The sequence below is a fragment of the Gouania willdenowi genome, chromosome 8 (genome assembly GCF_900634775.1).
Source record: "Gouania willdenowi chromosome 8, fGouWil2.1, whole genome shotgun sequence".
NCBI classification, from domain to species: Eukaryota; Metazoa; Chordata; class Actinopteri; order Blenniiformes; family Gobiesocidae; genus Gouania; species Gouania willdenowi.
Window position 1 is genome coordinate 28,812,389 of NC_041051.1, and position 20,067 is coordinate 28,832,455.

Here is a 20,067-nt window from a genome sequence, read left to right on the forward strand (position 1 = left end):
ATCCTCCAATAAATAAATTTGAATTTGAAATTTGAACGCACATGTGCTTTATCAGGCATGCACTGGGGTCAAGGAGAGAAGCCTGGACTTCTTGCTGGAGCTTGCAAATGAGCTTGCCCGGTCTCAAATGGCAGCCAAGGAGGTGAATAAGCAAAACCTTCAGCAACAAACACCCACATCTGATGTGGGGAAAAGGGCATTGTGCCAGGTGAAGTGTTGCTGCAGGAAAAACCGTGCCACCAAGCGTTGTATGTATTGTGACAAGTTTGCATGTGGCAAATGCATAAAGGAGGTGTGGCAGTGCCAGAAATGTTCACAAAATCTCTAAGAAATAAATTTCACCAAGAATGCAAACAAACTGTGTTGACGTCTCACTATTACTGTATGGCAGGTGCAACCACAAGGTGGCACACTTTCCTCATTGGTAGTGTTCTATTAAAGAAGTGGTCACCAGTCAGGAAGTGCCAGTTTCCCATGGATTGCCAGTGTGTTCTGTGCACACACACTGGATGGGTGGAAGCCTGAAGTATCACGGCTTTAAACCTGCTGCCCTCATTGAGGGAGGAGAGGCTTTTACTGGGTGACTGTCTAGTGTGGGTCTGAGGATCTTTTTAAAGTGGGAACTGGGCGTGTGGAGTCGACGTCGCAGTTAGACCCACTGCCTGCTGTCCTTTTGTTTTTGATAGTTTTCTTTGTGTGTAGTCTGCCCGGTTGGTCTGCATACATTGCCCGGGCTGACTACTTATTTTTTTATGTTTTGTTTGTTTGTTTCGGTCACTTCCCTACTATTGTATGTACTCTTATTAACCCACAGTTAGGCCAACCTGATCATCCTCCATCGGGGTGTTTGTGTGTAGTGGTTGAGTGTAGTTATTAAGATTGCTGTGTCAGTGCAGAGTGTCTTGCGGTTCCTTTCCGCCCTAAATGGTGTTCATTCAGGGTCTTGAGCCCTTACTGTCGGTGAGGGTTGAGGAAACAGTACTGGGAAAACCGCTGTTTACCTGTCATGAAATAAACATTGTAATTTATTTATTTCATGACTGTGCTTCATCCTTCGGCCGTGTAACAACTACTGACTACTTTCTATCGCAAAAGTGGAAATATAAGTTGTAACCTCTATGTAGCTGCTGTATGGGAAACACAAAGGAGAATACAAAAGGTCGTTGTGTCCTGGAACCTACCCAGCCACCCCTCACCCTAGCTGAGGGGGGAGTAGTGGCCTCAGTAACATAACAATGGTCACAAACTGAGTTGTTCACACCCGCCATCTGACACCAGCTTGGACTTTAAAGGTATAGGTGTCAAATGACATCCTCTGGACATGTTAATGACGTGGCTGTTGAATTAAAGAAGTTACTGAGCTCTGGATGTAATGGAGCAACATCAGGTGTGTGTGTGTGTGTGTGTGTGTGTGTGTGTGTGTGTGTGTGTGTGTGTGTGTGTGTGTGTGTGTGTGTGTGCGTGCCCTGTGGGTCAGATCCAGACTGACCTGAGAGTTTCAACATGGCTGCTGCTTGGTTCAAGGGTGTGCAACAACGAATTTGTTTGGAGCGCAATGATACCATTAATAAATTATTTCATAAATAAATGCTTTAAAAATTCCGTGACTGAACACTTAGAACATAAATTACCTTTAATTCATTTTGAAAAAACAACACCAGACCTACCGTGGGAATTAAAATGCACCTACATTTATCATTTCTACTTATTGCGGATAATTCCTTTGATTAAGACCTGACACTGTCTATAACAGGAAGTAACGGTCAGTGTCACCATGGCCACAGGAGCCTGCTTTGTTTAGTTTTTTTTTTTTTTTTTATTGCTTAATTGTGACCATCACCAGCCCTCCCTAAGGAAGGGTAAGAAATCTTTTATTATAGGGAGGATATAAAAAGGGAGAGCAGTGTTACACCTAAGTGGAGGGGTAAGGGGAGGGGAAAGAGAGCAGGGAGGAGAGACTCAAGGCAGGAAATAGAAAAGGTGGGAAGAATAGACTGTTTTGCAGTGAGGGTGAGATGTAAGGTTGTAGAATATATTGTGCTTATTATGTTGTGTAATCCAGCCAGTATGGTGACAAGTGTGAAGCTTAGCTATAATGGTGGTGGCTGTGAACAGGGGGAATGAGTGAATGGTAGTACCTAAAGCAGGTATTTGGGATAAACGTGTCTAAGGTTAAGCCCAGTATGAGTTTTATCCCACATCCCAAGGCGTGCCAGTGCATCGTATACCAGTATATGTGCAAAAAAAAAAACGCTACTGCAAGCCCAGGAACTGTCCTGGGCCCGCAGATGCAGCCAGGCCAGCAGAAAGAGCGGAGGCCAGGGAGCCCCAGGCAACCCCCCCGCGGCCGAGCAACCCCCCAGATGCCCCCAAGATCCCAGGCCGAGAGGCAGCCACCGCCCACCACACACACATCCGAGGAAGCCCCAAGCAGCCGAGCACCCAGGGCATCCCCCCACCGACCCCAACCGCCAACCCCAAGGCCCCCCGCCAGCATCCAGCCCCCCCCCCCACCCACCCACAACCAAGCACCCAACCCTCCGAGGGAAGGGCCCAGAGAGCCCCCCGCCCGAGACCCCAGCAGAGGATTAGTTTTCTTAATTTTGGTTTAGTTTCTAACCTTATGCTGCACGAAGGCGTCTCCTCTGCTCTGACTGCAGCTGAGTGCTGCATGACAAAAACAGTGTGTGTAACTCCACCCCGTCTCCCTTTGCTCAGCGCAGAGAGCGCATATTGATCAGGATCCGGCTCCCATTATTCACTTCAAAGAGCCGTTTCCTTAGCGACCGACATATCACTATTATCCGAGTAATTTCAAGATATACATGGTGTGGCGTGTGAACAGGTTAAAACGCGTGAGGCACGACGTGGACAGTGAAACTATATGGGATTATTATTGCCAAAATTGTGGTTGTGCAGTATGTTGTTTGTGTTTTGTGCAAAAATGCCTCTAGTTATTAATATTGGCATTCAATAATTATTATTTCACAGAGCACTGATATCCTGCCGTTTCTGTTCAGTTGTATGGGGATGGTTACTGAAACTGACTTGATATGGCACAGCCCCACCTACAATATTTTTCACCAGCCACCACTGTGTGCCACACACAATCCTGCCTCTCACCAACGAGTCTCTTCAAGTGCCAAATTCACATGTTTTGCTCAGTGTGTGAAGTTCTGCTAAGTATTTATCAAAAGGTACTCCCTGGGTGAAAAACATATCTTTCAAAGGTTACATTCTGACTCAGCACAAAGTACTCTTCAAACTTGGCCTTTAGCTCTGCCAACGTCAGATTATCTTCATCCATCTGAAAACTTAATCCGTCAAGTTAATGTAGTTATTGTTCTTAACAAGACACTGAACCCTAAGTTGCTCCTAGTGGTCAACCAGCGCTTTGCATGGCAGCTCAGTCCCATTAGTGTGTAAATGGGTGAATGAGCTGATATGTAAAGTGCTTTGGGACTACTTCATTGTAGTGATAGGACACTATATAAATAAAGTCTATTTTACCTTTTACCATTGTTTAATTGTCAGGTGACATCTGGATGTCTGAATGTCTGCTCAGTGACTCTGAGGAAACTCCACCTACATGTTTTTTCGTTGATGCTTTTAATTTTTGTCATCATTGCTTGGCAAGTGATGTGGGAGTGAGTCACAGTGGCATAAAGGAGGCAGAGGACTTTTTTCAACAGAGGTGAGCCATAGTCTTTCTATAAATTAATATAATAATTGTAAGGGTGATTATAAGGATTTTAAGTCTGTAAATGTTTTAGAATCCATGGCAGCTCATGACAAAAGTTAAAGAATTATAAAAATACTTAAGATATCTAAATCACTTTAAAATTAAAGTTAAATCTTCTTTTGTCTCTCAGATAATCCAGAAAGGAAAGTTACATTTACAATGGTAAGACAAATGTTTCTGTGTTGGAATAAATGCTAAGATTGGATCTCAATTGTTAAAAACAAGCCAACACAAATATAATAAATAAGCTGTGGCTCATCTTCCTATTCTTAGTTTTTCATGTGTGTTTACAGGTGATCCTACGCCATAAACTGCAACTTGCATTTATAGTTATTGTTTCGATTGCACTTGGTCTGCTGCTGCCTTCCTTTTATAAGGCTGCTAACCAAGCCATGGGAATATCCAAAGATGTGTCTACACCCAAAATAAGGTAAACTACTGTGTTTGCATACAACACTTTAAAATTTAACTGAATTCCTTTGACTTTTAACAAAAAACTAAGTGTTTTCCTGAGTGTCATTCCATGTCACTAGATTTGCTTTAAACAATTGACTGATTCTTATCTTAGGCACCTTAAACTTAACCAGTTTTTACTTTTTCAGTTCATTATATTCAACATTAAACAAAATTATTCTTCACACTTTTCTATTCTTTCAGAGCAATTTTAATGAAATTGATTAAAATTATTTGAGATTCAATTTGTCAGTGTTTTTAATAGGTTATGTTTTGCATGTGTTATAAAAGTATTTATTGAAAATAATTTACTTTTTAATAGTTTTGCTGAATTTTTCTGAATAACAATAGTTGTGTATATATACAGTATATATATACTGTATATACTATTTTATGTCACAATACATTACATTTAGTTTAGACTATCTTATTTATATATTGAAATAGTGTGTAATTTTATTCATCATTTTATGTGTATTATGTTTTTAGGTAACATTCTTTTTTTAAATGATAAAAGATGGTAAAACAAAGACATTCAGCTTTTTGTGATATCTAATTTGGCAGTGAAATTTTACCTCGTACTACAAGGTTTTTTATATTGTGATTTTGATGTTACCACATAAACAACATTTGTTTCCTGGGACCAGCAGCATAAAAGAAAAGAAATATTAACCCAAATATAGTTTAATAAAAACACAATATCCATCCATCCATCCATCCATCTTCTCCCGCTTAGCCGTTTCCGGGTCGCGGGGGCAGCATCATCAGTAGGGAGGCCCAGACTTCCCTCTCCCCGGCCACTTCCTCCAGCTCTTCCGGGGGGACCCCGAGACGTTCCCAGGCCAGCCGAGAGACATAGTCTCTCCAGCGTGTCCTGGGTCTTCCCCGGGGCCTCCTTCCGGAGGGACGTGCCCTGAACGCCTAGGGAGGCGTTCAGGGGGCATCCTAATTAGGTGCCCGAGCCACCTCATCTGGCTCTTCTCGATGCGGAGGAGCAGCGACTCTACTTTGAGCCCCTCCCGAATGACTGAGCTTCTCACCCTATCTCCAAGGGAGAGCCCAGCCACCCTACGGAGGAAACTCATTTCGGCCACTTGTACCCGTGATCTTGTTCTTTCGGTCATGACCCAAAGTTCATGACCATAGGTGAGGGTTGAAACTTAGACCGACCTGTAAATCGAGAGCTTCGCTTTTTGGCTCAGCTTCCTTTTTACATTGACGGACTGGTGCAGACTCCGCATCACTGCAGACGCCGCACCAATCCGCCTGTCGATCTCTCGCTCCATCCTTCCCTCACTCGTGAACAAGACCCCGAGGTACTTGAACTCCTCCACCTGGGGCAGAACCTCATCTCCAACCCGGAGAAAACACAATACAACAGGAATAAATAATATAAGTATGTGCGTGCAACACTGCTATAATCTAGTAATCTCATCTCAATAGATATAATTACCTGCTGTTTTCACGGATTGAAAGTTGATGACAAAACACTAAACAAAGGCAGGTCTTACCGGTCTGGCAAAGAATCACGGTAAGATTAAAATGGAATGCATACCCTGCCAAACCCTGATTTTTTTTTTCTTTTTCTTTTAATGTGAACCTTGCAAAAAACAAACTCCAAGCAGGTGTGACTAATTTCGGTAGAGGAAGTTCTATAGAATCTAAATGATGCCAAAGTGGCATCAATAGCTGTGTTTCATTACAAGTTTTTTCAAAATAAAAGTCAGAATTCTAAATGTCGACAAAGTATAGCGATTTGAACGTGTTTTTTCTGAAGGTTGTTTTGGGAGCCTCGTGACTCCCGTGAAATCTCATCCTTCGAGACTTTGTTGCAGGAAGATGGAAGCTCCAAACCTCCTTATAACTCTCTGGCTGCGTCCGATTAATCCTTATCTCCTTTCATATCCACTGTTCCTTCACCTCCGGAAGTGTTTCAGTGGTGGCCGTGATAAAGAGTGTCTAAGTTCTCTTTAAGCTCAGGAAAATAGGCTAAATGTTTCCTTTATAACCTGCTTTAGCCTAGGAAACACTGATGCATCCTTTACCAGAGGAGACGAGAAAATGCTGACCCACAATTCCTTGCAGCGACAACATTTAAGGTAGGCTTATGTATGTGTTTTTGTGTCTATATAAGCCTGTGTCATCATGATAAATGGCTCGTTACGCGAGTACTTTGGCAAATCGGGAATGGGAAAATGAATAAAGGTATTCGTTTTCCGTTTTTCGTTTTCTGTACCGAAGCAAAAGAGCTTGAATTTGAAAAACAAGGCGTTTTCCGTTTTTTCATTTTGGTTTTGGAAACAAATCTCAAATAATGAGTGTTGTTTTTCCCGTTTTTTCTTACATAATGAAAAACAAATGAACGAATGATGCACAGATTTTTTTGCTATTGTTTTAATGTGTTCTCATTTTGTGTTTTTTGTTGTCATTTTGCATATTCATTTTTTATTATATTTTATGCGTGAGTTGTCATATTTAGCCACTTCTTACTTTTAGCTCCTCTCGCTAACCCTGAGCTCTTTTATATAGAAGCTGTTCTGAACAAACCTTCCTGTGCAAAAGATTGAGTAATAATAAAAGACGTTATTTTTCCACAGGTCTTCCAGGCCACCCCTCCCTCCCAGCAGTCCTCCCCAAACTCATCCATGCACATGTGGTAAGGGCTCCAAGCTGTTGAAAGATTTTATCCCACCAGAGCAATATGAAGAGCTGCAGCAACAGCGAGCTAAGGAGTGGAAGCAGTACAAAGAAAGGTAATGAATGCACCTATACACTGTACATGGAGGTCAAACTCCTTGTTGATTGTCTGATGCACCAATGTTTACCTGGTGCTCACAGCTTTTTTTGTTAATTGTTCAAACAAACTGGGCCTGTACTATGAAGCTGGATAAGTACATCTGGGATATCTCTCCGTTAGCTTCACCTAACCAAATATTCTTCAACACAGAGCAGCTGTACTATGAGGCAGGATATCAATAAATTCAGTTAACCCAGGTTATTTAACCCTGACTACCTGGGCACTCACATAAAACGGGTGGAGTTTACAGCATCTGATCAATCACGAACATGTTGAAACCGTGCAGAGCAACTTATGTCACAATTGAGGATAAATGATTTGAAATTATGAATTAAAATTCATAATTCAGACAGTTCATGAAGCTCAGCCTACATCATAAGGTGAACAATATTTGTATTTTATACAACATTATTTTGCCCGGCGCTCGCAAGTTTTATCAGCAGACTAATCTGTTTCCTATAGGACAGTGGTTCCCAAACAGGGGTACATGTACCCTTTGGGGTACAGGAGCACATTGCAGGAGGAACTCAATTAACAATTAATTTAAAATACATCAGGAAATGTTGGTTCCTTTCTAGGCAGATTTTGGATAACAATACTATTGCTCAATAACATACTATATTTTCTTGTAATTTATTGAAACAGGATTATTTTATGCTGTAGAGGCCATTTTGTCACACTTCTGACAATAGAAGACAATAATTAGATTCGTTTTACATCAAGACTGTCTTTATTTATTATTACAAAAGTTGTAGTTTAACAAAACTCTGCTTTAATTTCCATTTATTGTTTTGAATTTGTAGATGAAGCCTTAAGGAACTAATGTTGGACACAGTTAGGGGTTTCAGAGAGCCCTCTGCTCCACAAATTAAAACGTACATGAAATTGTGGAGAAGGTACTTATGATAAGAAGTTCACCAGTGTCATAGTACAGCACATACGGAATAATTCTTGGAATTTAGTTCGATAAGAGGAAATCCAGCTTCATAGAACAGGCCCACTGTGTGCATTTGATCTCTTTTAACAGGACGACGTCTGTGCTATCCAAACCTCTGTACGCTTTGCCCAACTCTCCTCTGCAGTATCCCATTCAGGGCTTCACTGTGCAACCGCTGCAGCCCACCCTCATCCCAGGTGTGTTCCTGACAAATGCAAACTGTCACTTATTGTCACCTAAAGCCATATTTAGGCTGCACAGTACATCAGGGGTGTCAAACTCATCAGTGTTAAAGGGCCACATACGACCCAGTTTCATCTCAAAAAGGGCCAGACCATATGTTACGCCCCAGGTCTAGGGTCTAGAAGCATAACATATTTCACTAAACACAGGGATTTGTAGAAAAACAAAGGTCATTTACCATCAATAAATGTTCAACATTAAACAACAATTAGCAACAAAAAAAAACCAGAAGTATAGACATCAGGGTGAACCAAGGCCTAAACAACAAACAAAACTCCATATAAACCTGAAAACAAAAAGTTACTAGAAAAAGGGAACAATAATGGCAGTTCACCCCTACAGCTTCTTTACAAATAAAAAAATAATTCTTAGTACGGTTCTAACTTAAAATGCTGGATAAACCAGGTAAACACATGCTAATACAGATTAAAAAATGATGGATAAACCAGGTAAATTACACGGTAATACGAAGCCAGATAATCAAAATGAGGACGGCAAGGAAAGGAGAGCCAACGCAACCACTATTGCTCTCCATCTGCTTCCAGGGGTGACAGTTCTCTTCTAGGGCCACTCCTGTGGAGAACCAACCAGCTTCCTCTGTATTGGCCAATCCCTGCTTACCTGCTGATTGGGAAAATATGTTCAACTGTGGGAGAACTCTCACTCTCCCACCAACACAGAAAATGTAATACGGCATGAGCTGTAACACCATAACATTTCTACAAATTCCAAATTGTGGTTCCCTGTTTTTGTAGATTCATGTGCAAAATAATATTGTGTGTAGCTTACAATATCTCGAAGGATAAACAATTGATCAAAATTATTGAAATTACAAATATTAAAAAAAAAACTTGTTGTAGTTTTAATGACTTTGGGAATTTGGGGGGAGTAAGAAATCTATAACGTACTGTATATAGTGATTTACCAAAGTCATGTTTTGGCTCTAATTCTTACTAATGACAAAATCTTCCTGTGGGCCAGACTAGATACTGTGGCGGGGACAAAATTAGTCGGTGGGTCTCGAGTTTGACACATGAAAGCATCGGCCTAATAATATCAATCAATCAATCTTTTATTTGTATAGCGCCAAATCATAACCAATGGTATCTCAAGACACTTTACAGTAGAGCAGTCTTAAGGACGGACTCTTCATTTTATGGATACACACATATGCACAGATACGCACCATCCACGTTATGCTGTGTTGGGTGTGTGCAGAGGAGAGGGTGGAGACAGAGTTGTTGAGACTCTGTAACTCCACACTGAGGATCCCACGGACCTGCAAGACAAAAGCCAGAAGGAGTACAGGAGCAAACACACAAGGGAAGAAGCAGACATAGAGGGAGTGTTTGAGAGAGGAATGGGACCCTCTCCGGTCCCTCTCTAACCTAAATGACCTCTCTCTTAACACCCTCTCCAACCTCTCTAAATATGTTAATTCTCATTTTCTGTAAAAAATAATTCCCTATATTATGAACTTTTTAGTTTTGTAATTTGTGAGCTCGGGCTTGATTTCACATTTGCATTGAAAAAAATGACGAAATGTCACTTCTCAAGTAGTTGTTTTTTTGTGGCAGAGCTCATGCTTTGAATGGTCTGCTAAGGTAGAAAACTCCTAAAGGAGCTCCCTAAAGCATGGGAATGTGAAGCTAGTTAACAAACTGCAATGCTCTTTACTTTGTGGCCATACCAGCCTGTCATTCCCTGATCTCGTTAGATCTCGGAAGCTAAGCATGTCTGGGCCTGGTTAGTAGTTGGATGGGAGACCACTGGGAATTCCAGGTGCTACAGTGGGGGACCGTCACCCCAGTGGTGTCTGTCGTTGTCCTTGGGCAAGGCACTTCACCCACATTGCCTAGTATGAATGTAGTGTGTGAGTGAGGTGGTGGTTGGAGGGGCCGATGGTGCACTATGGCAGCCTCGCTTCCGTCAGTCTCTGAGCAAATAGGCTTTCAGACAGTCAGCACTAAAACATTAGCTGCTCCATTGTCATTCCTCACCATCTGTTCTCATGGATCAAACATAACTGTCTTGCTGAGTCTGACTGTATCAACCATGAACATGTGGATGTGTTTACTTTATGTGGTCAGTTTGTGCATCTTCTGTGTTTCTGATGAGGTGAGCTATTTTGATTTGCAGGTTTGGGGCTGTATGCAGAAACACAAAACAACTACAAGGTTAGTGGGTCGTTCTCACACAGAACTGCAGGATTTTAGTCATTGATTGTAAATTTGGGTGAAGCATAGCAATGCTTAAAGGTGTAAAATGTAACAGTCCAAAAGTGTCTATCCACTTTACTGTAGTAAATAAATGATTTACCTCAAACTGATCTGTGAAACAATCGGACCTTTGCAATCCTAGTACATTACACACCTTTAAACAGACGTGCCCTTTTCTTTCATTGTAGAACAAGAGGATTACTTCAGGATTTAGTAGCAATTTAATTGCATTTATACAAAGACGCGAAGAGTCTGCTGCTCAAACTAGTTTCACGTTGGCAGTTATGAAAGTTGAAGCTGAGGCTGCGTCAGAAAAGTCCCTCCTTTGTTTTTGTTCCAACACGTGACGGCCAGCTTTTAACACATTACAACATTTTACGTATTTTGTTATGTTAGATGTATGTGTTGTAACTTTGACTGAAAAAATGTATAATGGCTTATTTTTTTAGAAAACAAAGGTAAGATTTGTCTTTAAGGTTTTACTTAAATTTCATGTGAAAGAAGGAAGCAATCTCAGTTAGTTAAGGTCATGTTAATTCAGACAAGGTTTTTCAGGATTAGTCACTATAGCAGCACTGATTCTATTGACTGTGTGCTGCTGATCTTTGTTAAGGAAGTTCATTCATAAGTTAATCATGGTCTGTCTAACTCAGGTGGTTCTGAAGGTCAGCCGTGGCATCCTGAATGTTGTGAAGAAGACGACAGAGGCAACGATTGAAGGTACGTCTCTAATGTCAGGAATCGCTTGTTGGAAAGTTTTCATGCTGTGACATTTCCAAGATATTCCTTAATAACACTGACCAATCAGATGTTGGAATACACTCCGTCCCAGGGGGAATGAGGCAGTGGTAATGCTGGGAACACTGGGAGAGCTCGTCAGTAAAACAGTGTCATATCAGTTTAATCCTGCTTGAAAACGAGCTGTAAAATCCTTGACCATCACTGAGACGCTTTTATACTCACATGCACTGCACTCGCCTTTATTCATGGTTAACTGTGGTGCAATCGACTCATTAGTCACTGGTATGAATAGTAAGCATTATATGCTAATTAGTGATCAGGGAAAAGCTAAGTCAGGCCTCCCATTGGCTTTTGAAAATATTACTACCAATCAGGGTGATGGATTTGGTTTTAATCCCTCCTACTTTATTTGCATTAGATCCACTATTCCTACTTGTGAGATTTTGAGTGTAAAGAGTACTGATATCTCCTACATTTACTGGAATAAAAGTCCTGTTATTTGATTGAAAATGTATTCGCGTACAAGTAAAAAGTAGCTTAAATAGATAGTACTCAAAGTAAAAGTTACTAGGTACTTTTACCCCCCATGTTTATTTTTAGTAATAAATCTTGCCACAATTTTCTTGCATACAGTAAACATCTAATGTATTAACTTAAAAAAGAAGAGACCAAATCTTCCACAATTGGAAGTTAATTTATTTTCCACAAAGGCATCTGTATAAAATAAAAGGTTTGTCAATATGTACAATTATTTTTTTAAATAAAATAACACCAATTAATTTAGTTCAAAATAATTTAAATTATTGGGCTCCAAGTATAGTTACATGTATCAACTTTAAAACTGAAAAAATCAGGGGTGGAAAGAGAAAAAATCTACTTAAGTAAAAGTACTTAGTACTTAAAGTTACTTTGATTAAATTTTACTTAAAGTAAAAGTAAAGTTACTGGTGTAGAAATCTACTCGAGTAAAAGTAAAAAGTAGCTCACTTAAAATGTAGTCAGAGTAAATATTACTTAGTTACATTTTTTTTTTTTTTGGGGGGGGGGGTCATCTCTCCCATGCAATAAAAAATAAAAAGACGTGTATACAGATCAATCTAGGTTCTTTTTTATTATTATAATTTATTAGAGAACATCATGTCAAAATAACGTGCATGAGAACAAGACATGGTGTGAATAACCTGGATAAATAAAATAAAATAAATGTCAAGGATGTAAATTCGATGAGGTAAGTGCTTGTGTCAATACATCCATGTGTCAGAGCATCCAATAAATCACCTCTGAAAGCAAGAAATGCTTACAGTATGTTATATAAAGTCTATAAAACATTCTAGGTGGAATGAGCCCAAGGAGGAAAAATGATACTGACGCCTCAGGGTGACGTGCGTGCGCCTATAAATACAGTCTTGTGTTAATAATAATACTTGTAATTAAAAATCACATGATCATTGCGCAAAACTGCTGATCAATTGGCTACAACACCTGTAGCTGTTATACAAAGAAACGCGCACACAATGCGTAAAGACGCACAGTGGCTTATCTGGCACTGCTGGAGGACGAGGAGACTCAAAAATGTTGCTTCACGAGAAAATGTTTTTGGTTCACCATTGGGTGAATAGAACCTACTAGTAAAATAAAATCAGCTTTACTAGTAGCAGTTAGTAGTAATATTATAGTTGTAACTAAACAGATGATGAATTTCTATTGCACTTCTCCACTAGGTGAAGGTAGCTCCACATTAACTGTTGAATCCAGCAAACCACACGTTATCAATGAGCTGCTGTCCAACGTGTCGTACACCAGCGCTTTCTACCACATAAACAGTGGAGACCTCGGTATGTGTTCATTAACTAAAACTCTCCATATACTAACATTTGTAGAGCTACACAGTGAATAAGTCACTGTAACAAATGTTCTTTTTATTTATTTATTAGCAACTTTTCAGTTTGAAGACGATGAAGTCGTTTTTCCAATCGCCATCAAACGAACTCAAATGCCGATCCTGTACAAGATGGGAAAGGGTAAGAGCACAGATTCATCAAATCCTCAATTTACTCATTAAATACAGTTTTGTACAGTCATTTGTTCAGTTCTTGTTCATTAGTTTTTTTTATCCAGCTACATATTTACTAGGGATGAGAAAACCAAGGCCTAAACACTGAGAGTAATTATTATGCCATTTATTAGTATGATCAGATTTATAGCTATTTATGAACGTGTACTAACCTCAATATTGAAGCATTGCAATTGTATAAATTAATATCAATAAGTCAAAGAATAAATCAATTAATTCAACAATCAATTTTTTGTTTTTATGAAAGTGCAGGTGTCTCATCCCCCATGGGTGAGACACACCTGACTACCTGATGAACCACATGTAATCTATCAGCATCAGGACTCCACGTCCTCATTTGAACCCATACAGGAGACGTGCTTTCACCAGTTGATGCATAAACTAAATGTTTGTGTTCTGACACGCTGTCAAACTCTCAACTCTGTCTGAAGGACACAAAGACACACTCGGCTGTTAATTGAAACACACCCACAGCACAACCACTTTGTTATTTTCTGTATTAATGCTCAGGTTGGTCATTATTCTAAACACTGACATGAATGTTGATCACATTTTGTGGCCATCGCTCTGATAAAAGTTGCCCATCTGTGACTTAAGATCAACAGAGGTGTAAAGATTACTGAATCTGATAAATCCTACTTAAGTAGAAATACTGTTACTTGATTGAAATTGTATAAAGAAAAAGTAGCTCAATTAAAAAGTACTCAATGTAAAAGTTACAGAAACTATCACCTCCCATGTTTATTTTTGGTAATAAATCTTGACACGGTTCAATGCATACAGTAAACATCTCATGTATGAATTTGTATAAAGGAAAGGATTAAATCTTGCACAATTGGAACTTACTTTCTTTTCCACAATTAATTTTGAATTAAATTCAAAATTTTAAAAATTACCAGGGTCTCAGTATAGCTACATTTACTGTTAAAATAACCTCTATTCAATGGTGTTTTGGTGCCGTGCATTACGTTTAATCTGATTAGTCGGCTATGATGTGATGCATTTCATTGTTGTCTGGTCATTTCATTTTTTTGTTGTTTTACAAAGTCCGTTGATCATTTTTACAACAAATATTAATTTACTCAGTAATGGTTGGGTGTAAAAATGTAACAAGCTACTTATTTTAAAACATACTCAAAAGTATAAGTACCCATAAAAACAACTCATTTACAGTAACATGAGTACTTGTAATTCTTTACTTTAACCTCTGAAGATCAACAATACAGATATTTTTTCATATTAACTTACTTGATAAATTTGAGATTGATTAAGTCCTATTTTAACACTAGCTAAGCTGTTTCTATTGTGTGTATGATGTTGGAATGATGTTTCTCCTCTCAGACATCAGCTCTCAGGTCACCATCGTCACAAAAACCTTTTTGCGATACCCTCAGCTGAATAAACTGATAAACAGCATCCGGCATTTCTACACTTCTGTAAAGATCATCATTGCAGACGACAGCATTGAACCACAAAAAGTCAGCGGAGAAAACATTGAGCAGTACATCATGCCTCCAACTCAGGTAGACTTCATCTCTTTGTGTCGTCATAATTTATGTTCATCCAGTTTAGTAGACACATGTAAAATAGATTGTGAATCATGTGACACCATGAAAGAAAATATCATACAATATGATGTGTACTGTGTGTGTATATATATATATATAATGTTTTCGCCATCAGGGCTGGTTTGCTGGCAGAAACCTTGGCGTTTCCCAGGTTACCACCAAATACTTCCTGTGGGTGGACGATGACTTCCTGTTTACAAAAGACACAAAGATAGAGAAGTTTGTGGAGGTGATGGAAGCCATTCCTGACCTGGATTTGGTAAGAAAAGCTCATGTTATTGGTGCAAATGTTTTAAGTCGGTGTGTAAAGTTCCTTTAATTTCAGAACACCCTGGAATTATAGTCTAGTGTTTGTTTTTTTATAAATAATGAAATAGAAACAACAGAAAACTCTAAATGTTGGTGTCATTACGACAAATACACTTGGGCACAGCACGAACTGCCTATTGTAAGTGTTCCCAGACTCCTCAGAATCACTAGAATCCCTCTCTGGTTCCAAAACATATCCATACTCACCTAATGTAATCAGTTATCTGTAGGGGGGGGACACACAGAGTATACGATATGATACACAATGTTCGGGTTTACGAGATAATTTTGAAAAGAAGAAAAAACCTGGACTTTAATACCAAGAAATGAAACTGTGGAACAGTTTATAACTGAGATAATAAAGAAAATCACACCAAGGTATTGAAAATAAGAAATACTTAGACTATTGTGACTATTTATGACCAAAAACAATATATAGTGCAATAAATAGAAGCACATCATAACAAATTTTCTCCTTTGAACATTGCACGTTCGATATAAACACTTCACTTGATGCCAATCATTGTTCACATTTTGGTAACTAGTCCTTGCTCGACTCCCTTTACTATCAACACTGAACGACTATATTTTCTCCAACACATACTTGTCTCTGTCAAGCCCAGTGATAGACTGGTGTCCTATTTAGGGGGGTTTACACATATCTACACCCTATGCCTGCTGGGATAGGCTCCATCATCCCCTGTGACCATGTACAGAAAAAAGCAGGTGTAGAATACGAGAAAACACAAAAACACAAATGATTGGAACAAAGATGAAAGACATCGAAAACAAACAAAATTAATCTAAAAACAGAGACATAGACAACAAAAACACAAAAAAATACTTTAAAAACCTAAAACAAAAAAAACACACATAAAATGACTCCAAAGGGACAGAAAAATAAACATTAAAATTTTAAAGAAAAAACAACTCCAAGGGCCTGTACTACGACGCAGGTTTTCCTCTGATCGCGCAAACTTCTGGGATTTATTCACTGTGTGCTGTATTATAACGCCAGCTAACGTCTCATCAGGCTAAATCAACATGGTAACTTAAGCTGAATGACTAACCTGTGTGTTTTTTAGGGTTCAGTGTCTTGCCCAAGGACACTTCGACACATAGTCAGGTACTGGGATCGAACCCCCAACCACTCGATCAGAAGACAACCCTCCACCACCTGATCCACAGTCTCTCTAAGTCTCGCCTACTGACCACTCAGATCTCTTGGAAAATGAGCTGCCTATTGTTAGAATATCCTGGTTGGTGCAGATCTGACAGCTGCGTTTAGGATAAAAAGATTAATTATGAATTAAATGCAATCCCTGACATCCTTTAGTAAAAATAAATCTTATATCTGATAAACTGATCTACAGTCAGCTGATGAAAACTGTGGAGAGACGCTCTTCGTATACGCGGATGGATGAACTCATTCATTCTTTCCTTCATTCATACATACAGTACGCTATAGTGCAGGGGTGGCCAATCCTGGTCCTCAAGTTGTTGTCAATGTTTTCCTCTTCCAACACACCTGATTGAAATGACCAGGATCATTATCAGGCTTCTGCAGAGCTTGATGATGAGTTAATCATCTGAATCAGGTGTGTTGGGAGAGGGAAACATCTAAAACATGCTGGATAGTGGCTCTTGAGACCAGGATTGGCCACCACTGCTATAGTGGCACTGACAGCATCAGCAGGAACGTACTACAGCGAAACAATACGTTGTCATCCCAGTGTGTGTGTGATAAATTGAGTAGGACTACCTAAATAGAAACACGTCTGTGCTATGATAAAGTCAAACTGATCAAAGCGTTGTAATTCCATGGATTATTAATGTATGATCTCACACTTTTAGGCATTAACAGTGTCAGCAGCTTCCTGCCCGTGTTCTTTTCTTCCTGCTTTTTCTGCAGCAAAAGTGTTTTTGGTCTGAATTATGGATTTTAATTCTTGATATTTTTAAAGATTTTTCCCACAATTATGACGTAAGTTGTTCTTACACAGTTTCTCCATGATTATGGTTGGTTTGACGCTGCAATCGCCGCCCGTTTCACGTGAACGCACTTGTCGCCAAGCTGAAATCACCAGGGTTGAATGAAAGTGTTTATATCCTGCTTCTTAGTACAGCTGCTCTCTGACAGAGAATGTTTGGTTAGGTGAAGCCCACTAACGGAGAGATATCCCAGATATACTCATCCAGCTTTGTAGTACAGCCCCTGAGTGACGATGTTAAAGATTCACTTTCACTCTGAGGTTTGTTTGTTTTCAGGTGGGCGGCTCGGTGATGGGAACCCGCTACTACTTCTCTCTTTTCTATGAGGAAGGGGATGAAGAAGAGGGCGGGTGTCTGTACAGGAAGTCTGATGGACACTTCCACACTCTACCGGGTTACCCAGAATGTATTCTGACTGATGGGGTGGTCAACTTCTTCCTCGCTCGCACGGATTCAGTGCGTAAGGTGGGATTTGACCCAAAGCTTCAGCGAGTTGCACATTCAGGTAGATGCAGAAATCCTGTAACGATTCCTCACGCTCCCAGAAAGCGGCTTTTTAAAACTGTAATATTCTTCTCTGCAGAGGTCTTCATGGATGGAATGGGGTCTCTGATGATTGCCTCGTGCAGTGGAGTGAGCATCGGCCATTACTCAAACTCAAAAACAAATAAAGAATACATGAAATTCAGGGATCCTGGAGAGAAAGACAAGGAGCATAAAAAACGTCTTCACTTTTCCAAAAACCACCTGAAGTGCATCAAATGGGGATAAATTCACATGGAATTTTTAAATAAAAATGTTTACAAATTAATCCTAATGATAAGAAAATCTTGTATAACCATTTGATTTTATATTCATGATTAGAGTGGAAAAATACTCTGTTTCTGTTTACAAGGCTGGATGTCAACAGGACCTGTAAGCAAGGATATATATATACATTTTCTTTTGGTAACCAGAAGCACTTTTCAGTTCAAAGTATAGATCTGTAACCATCTGTGAGCTGATGACTCCTAATCATTAAACTCATGAAAAAACTTGTATTTATTCATTTATCATCTTTAGTTGGTCAAATACAAGTGAGAATATAAACCTTTTCAGCATCAGCTTCACATCCTGGTGTTGATTATTGAAAGACAAATCATTAAAATAATAATTTCTGAAAAGAAAAATACAAATACTTTTTTACAAAATGTTTAAAATGAAACTCTGATTAAACACTAGCATGTCCAAGATTGCCTTACTCCTGCCCTGTCCAGAGGTTGCCAAATGACACTGATTTGCAACTCAGTGGACCACCTCTCTTATATAAATGCAGCCATTCGATCGGAATGTGCAGCTGGGCAGTGACAAACTTTGGGGGTTGGTGTAAATGATGGCCAGTGTTGAGAAACCAGTGTTTCTCCCACGTAGATGATGATTGTTAATCCAAATAACATTATATGGAATTATTGGATTAGAATGGCCAAATTAATATGAGCCATGTGTGTTGTGATCCATTAATAAACCACAATAAATAAAATTAGAAAAAGAAAAACAGTATTAAAGCAACCAAGCTCCTGTTTCCTACTCCTGTATTTTCACTATTTACCTTTATTGTTTTTGAAAAGTGCTTATGAATAAAATGTAATGTTGATATTTATGGTAAAGCTTCCAGATTCAGCTAAAAAGAATTTGGCCCGTGAGGAATTCAGCACACAAGTGTTTTCAACCTCTGGTGCCACACTGACTGTTTATGCGCCCAAACGAAAGAAGACTGTCTGCCTCCTCAGTAGCGTGCACAGCGTGGTGGAGACTGAGGTTACTCGGGGAAAAGCCGAACACAGTCACCGACTACAACAGCATGAAATGCGGTGTGGACGTCATGGACCAGATGGTTCGAAAGTACACTGTGCGTTCAGGAACACGGCGTTGGCCAGTCGCTGTGTTTTACAACATGATTGACATTGCAGCGCTGAACGCAATAACTCAATAACTCGAAATCAAATTTTATGCTGTTTCAGAAGCGGGTTCGCCCAGTCTCAGCCAATGAGATTAAACCTACTTTTTCTGATTTGTCACCAGTCCCAGTTGTTGAGCAGTTTAAATATCTTGGTCTATGGCTAAACTCCTCACTGTCATTTAAAACTCATATACAAACTATTACAAACAAAATTTCTTATCGCTTAAAATTGCTTTATCAATCAGTTAATTGTTTGAGTTACTCAGTTAGAAAAAGGATAATTTTACAATTGATTCTTCCCATTATTGATTACAGTGATATTATTATCAAAACACCACTGCCACGATTCTCCAACCACTTAATGTCACTTACAATAGTCTGTGTAGATTTATCCTCCGCTGTCCCTTCAGAACTCACCACTGCCAAATGTATGAACACTTGTCATGGCTCTCTCTGGCATCTAGACGACAGCTTCACTGGCTATTATTTATATTTAAATGTATTAATTTAAGTTTTCCTGATTATTTAAAACAATATATAATTCCTTTCAGATCGTCATACAGTTTGCGTCATGCTGATCAACCATATCTTGTAGTCCCTAGAGTCGAAAAAGTAGTCGGTAAATTTTCATTCAAATATAAAGCTCCATTTGACTGGAACATTCTCCCATTATCGATCCGCTCTCTAACCTCTCTGTCTCTGTTAAAAATGCTCTTATCCTCCATCTCCAGAATATCTGTCAGTGTTTTTGATTATAGGCTATGTAACCGAAACCTTTTTTATTCATTTAATCTAATGAAAGTTTTTACTATCATTAGATAGCTACTATTAATAATATCACTATTATTACTTAGTTATTTTGTATAAAATATTTACTGTTTTGAGCAACTGTTAAATGTATACTGTGTGTGTGGGGTGTGTATGTGTGTGTGTCTATTTAAATTTTGTTGTATTTATTATGTTTGAAATATTGAATTTTTGTATTGTCTGCTCTGCTGTATCTGTCATTTTATGTAAGTTGAGGACCCCCTCGAAAACGAGATGTTTCCATCT

General features: G+C 39.2%; 1 protein-coding gene and 1 pseudogene across 2 annotated transcripts; both read left to right on the forward strand.

The window, feature by feature from the left end:
- The first annotated feature begins 3,618 nt into the window (after positions 1-3,618).
- Positions 3,619-17,983, forward strand: LOC114468493 (beta-1,4 N-acetylgalactosaminyltransferase 1-like). Of its 2 annotated transcripts, XM_028455426.1 has the most exons (14): positions 3,619-3,694; positions 3,873-3,904; positions 4,036-4,172; positions 6,214-6,294; positions 6,793-6,948; positions 8,020-8,126; positions 10,312-10,349; positions 11,045-11,111; positions 12,854-12,967; positions 13,067-13,153; positions 14,548-14,729; positions 14,890-15,033; positions 17,352-17,580; positions 17,659-17,983. In XM_028455426.1, the coding sequence occupies exons 2-14, from the start codon at positions 3,902-3,904 to the stop codon at positions 17,844-17,846; spliced, it is 1,533 nt and encodes a 510-aa protein (XP_028311227.1). In that variant the 5' UTR covers positions 3,619-3,694; positions 3,873-3,901; the 3' UTR covers positions 17,847-17,983. The 2 variants fall into 2 exon arrangements, with proteins under 2 accessions (XP_028311227.1, XP_028311228.1); XM_028455427.1 differs by lacking the exon at positions 6,214-6,294.
- On the forward strand, positions 9,849-9,966 carry LOC114469076 (uncharacterized; annotated as a pseudogene).
- Positions 17,984-20,067: the final 2,084 nt, after the last annotated feature.

What these genes read in the sequence shown, in the direction of transcription:
- LOC114468493 (XM_028455426.1), top strand. An exon ending in AAACACAAAACAACTACAAG is followed by an intron (nt 10,350 to 11,044) that starts GTTAGTGGGTCG and finishes TGTCTAACTCAG; the next exon opens with GTGGTTCTGAAGGTCAGCCG. An exon ending in ACATCATGCCTCCAACTCAG is followed by an intron (nt 14,730 to 14,889) that starts GTAGACTTCATC and finishes TTTCGCCATCAG; the next exon opens with GGCTGGTTTGCTGGCAGAAA.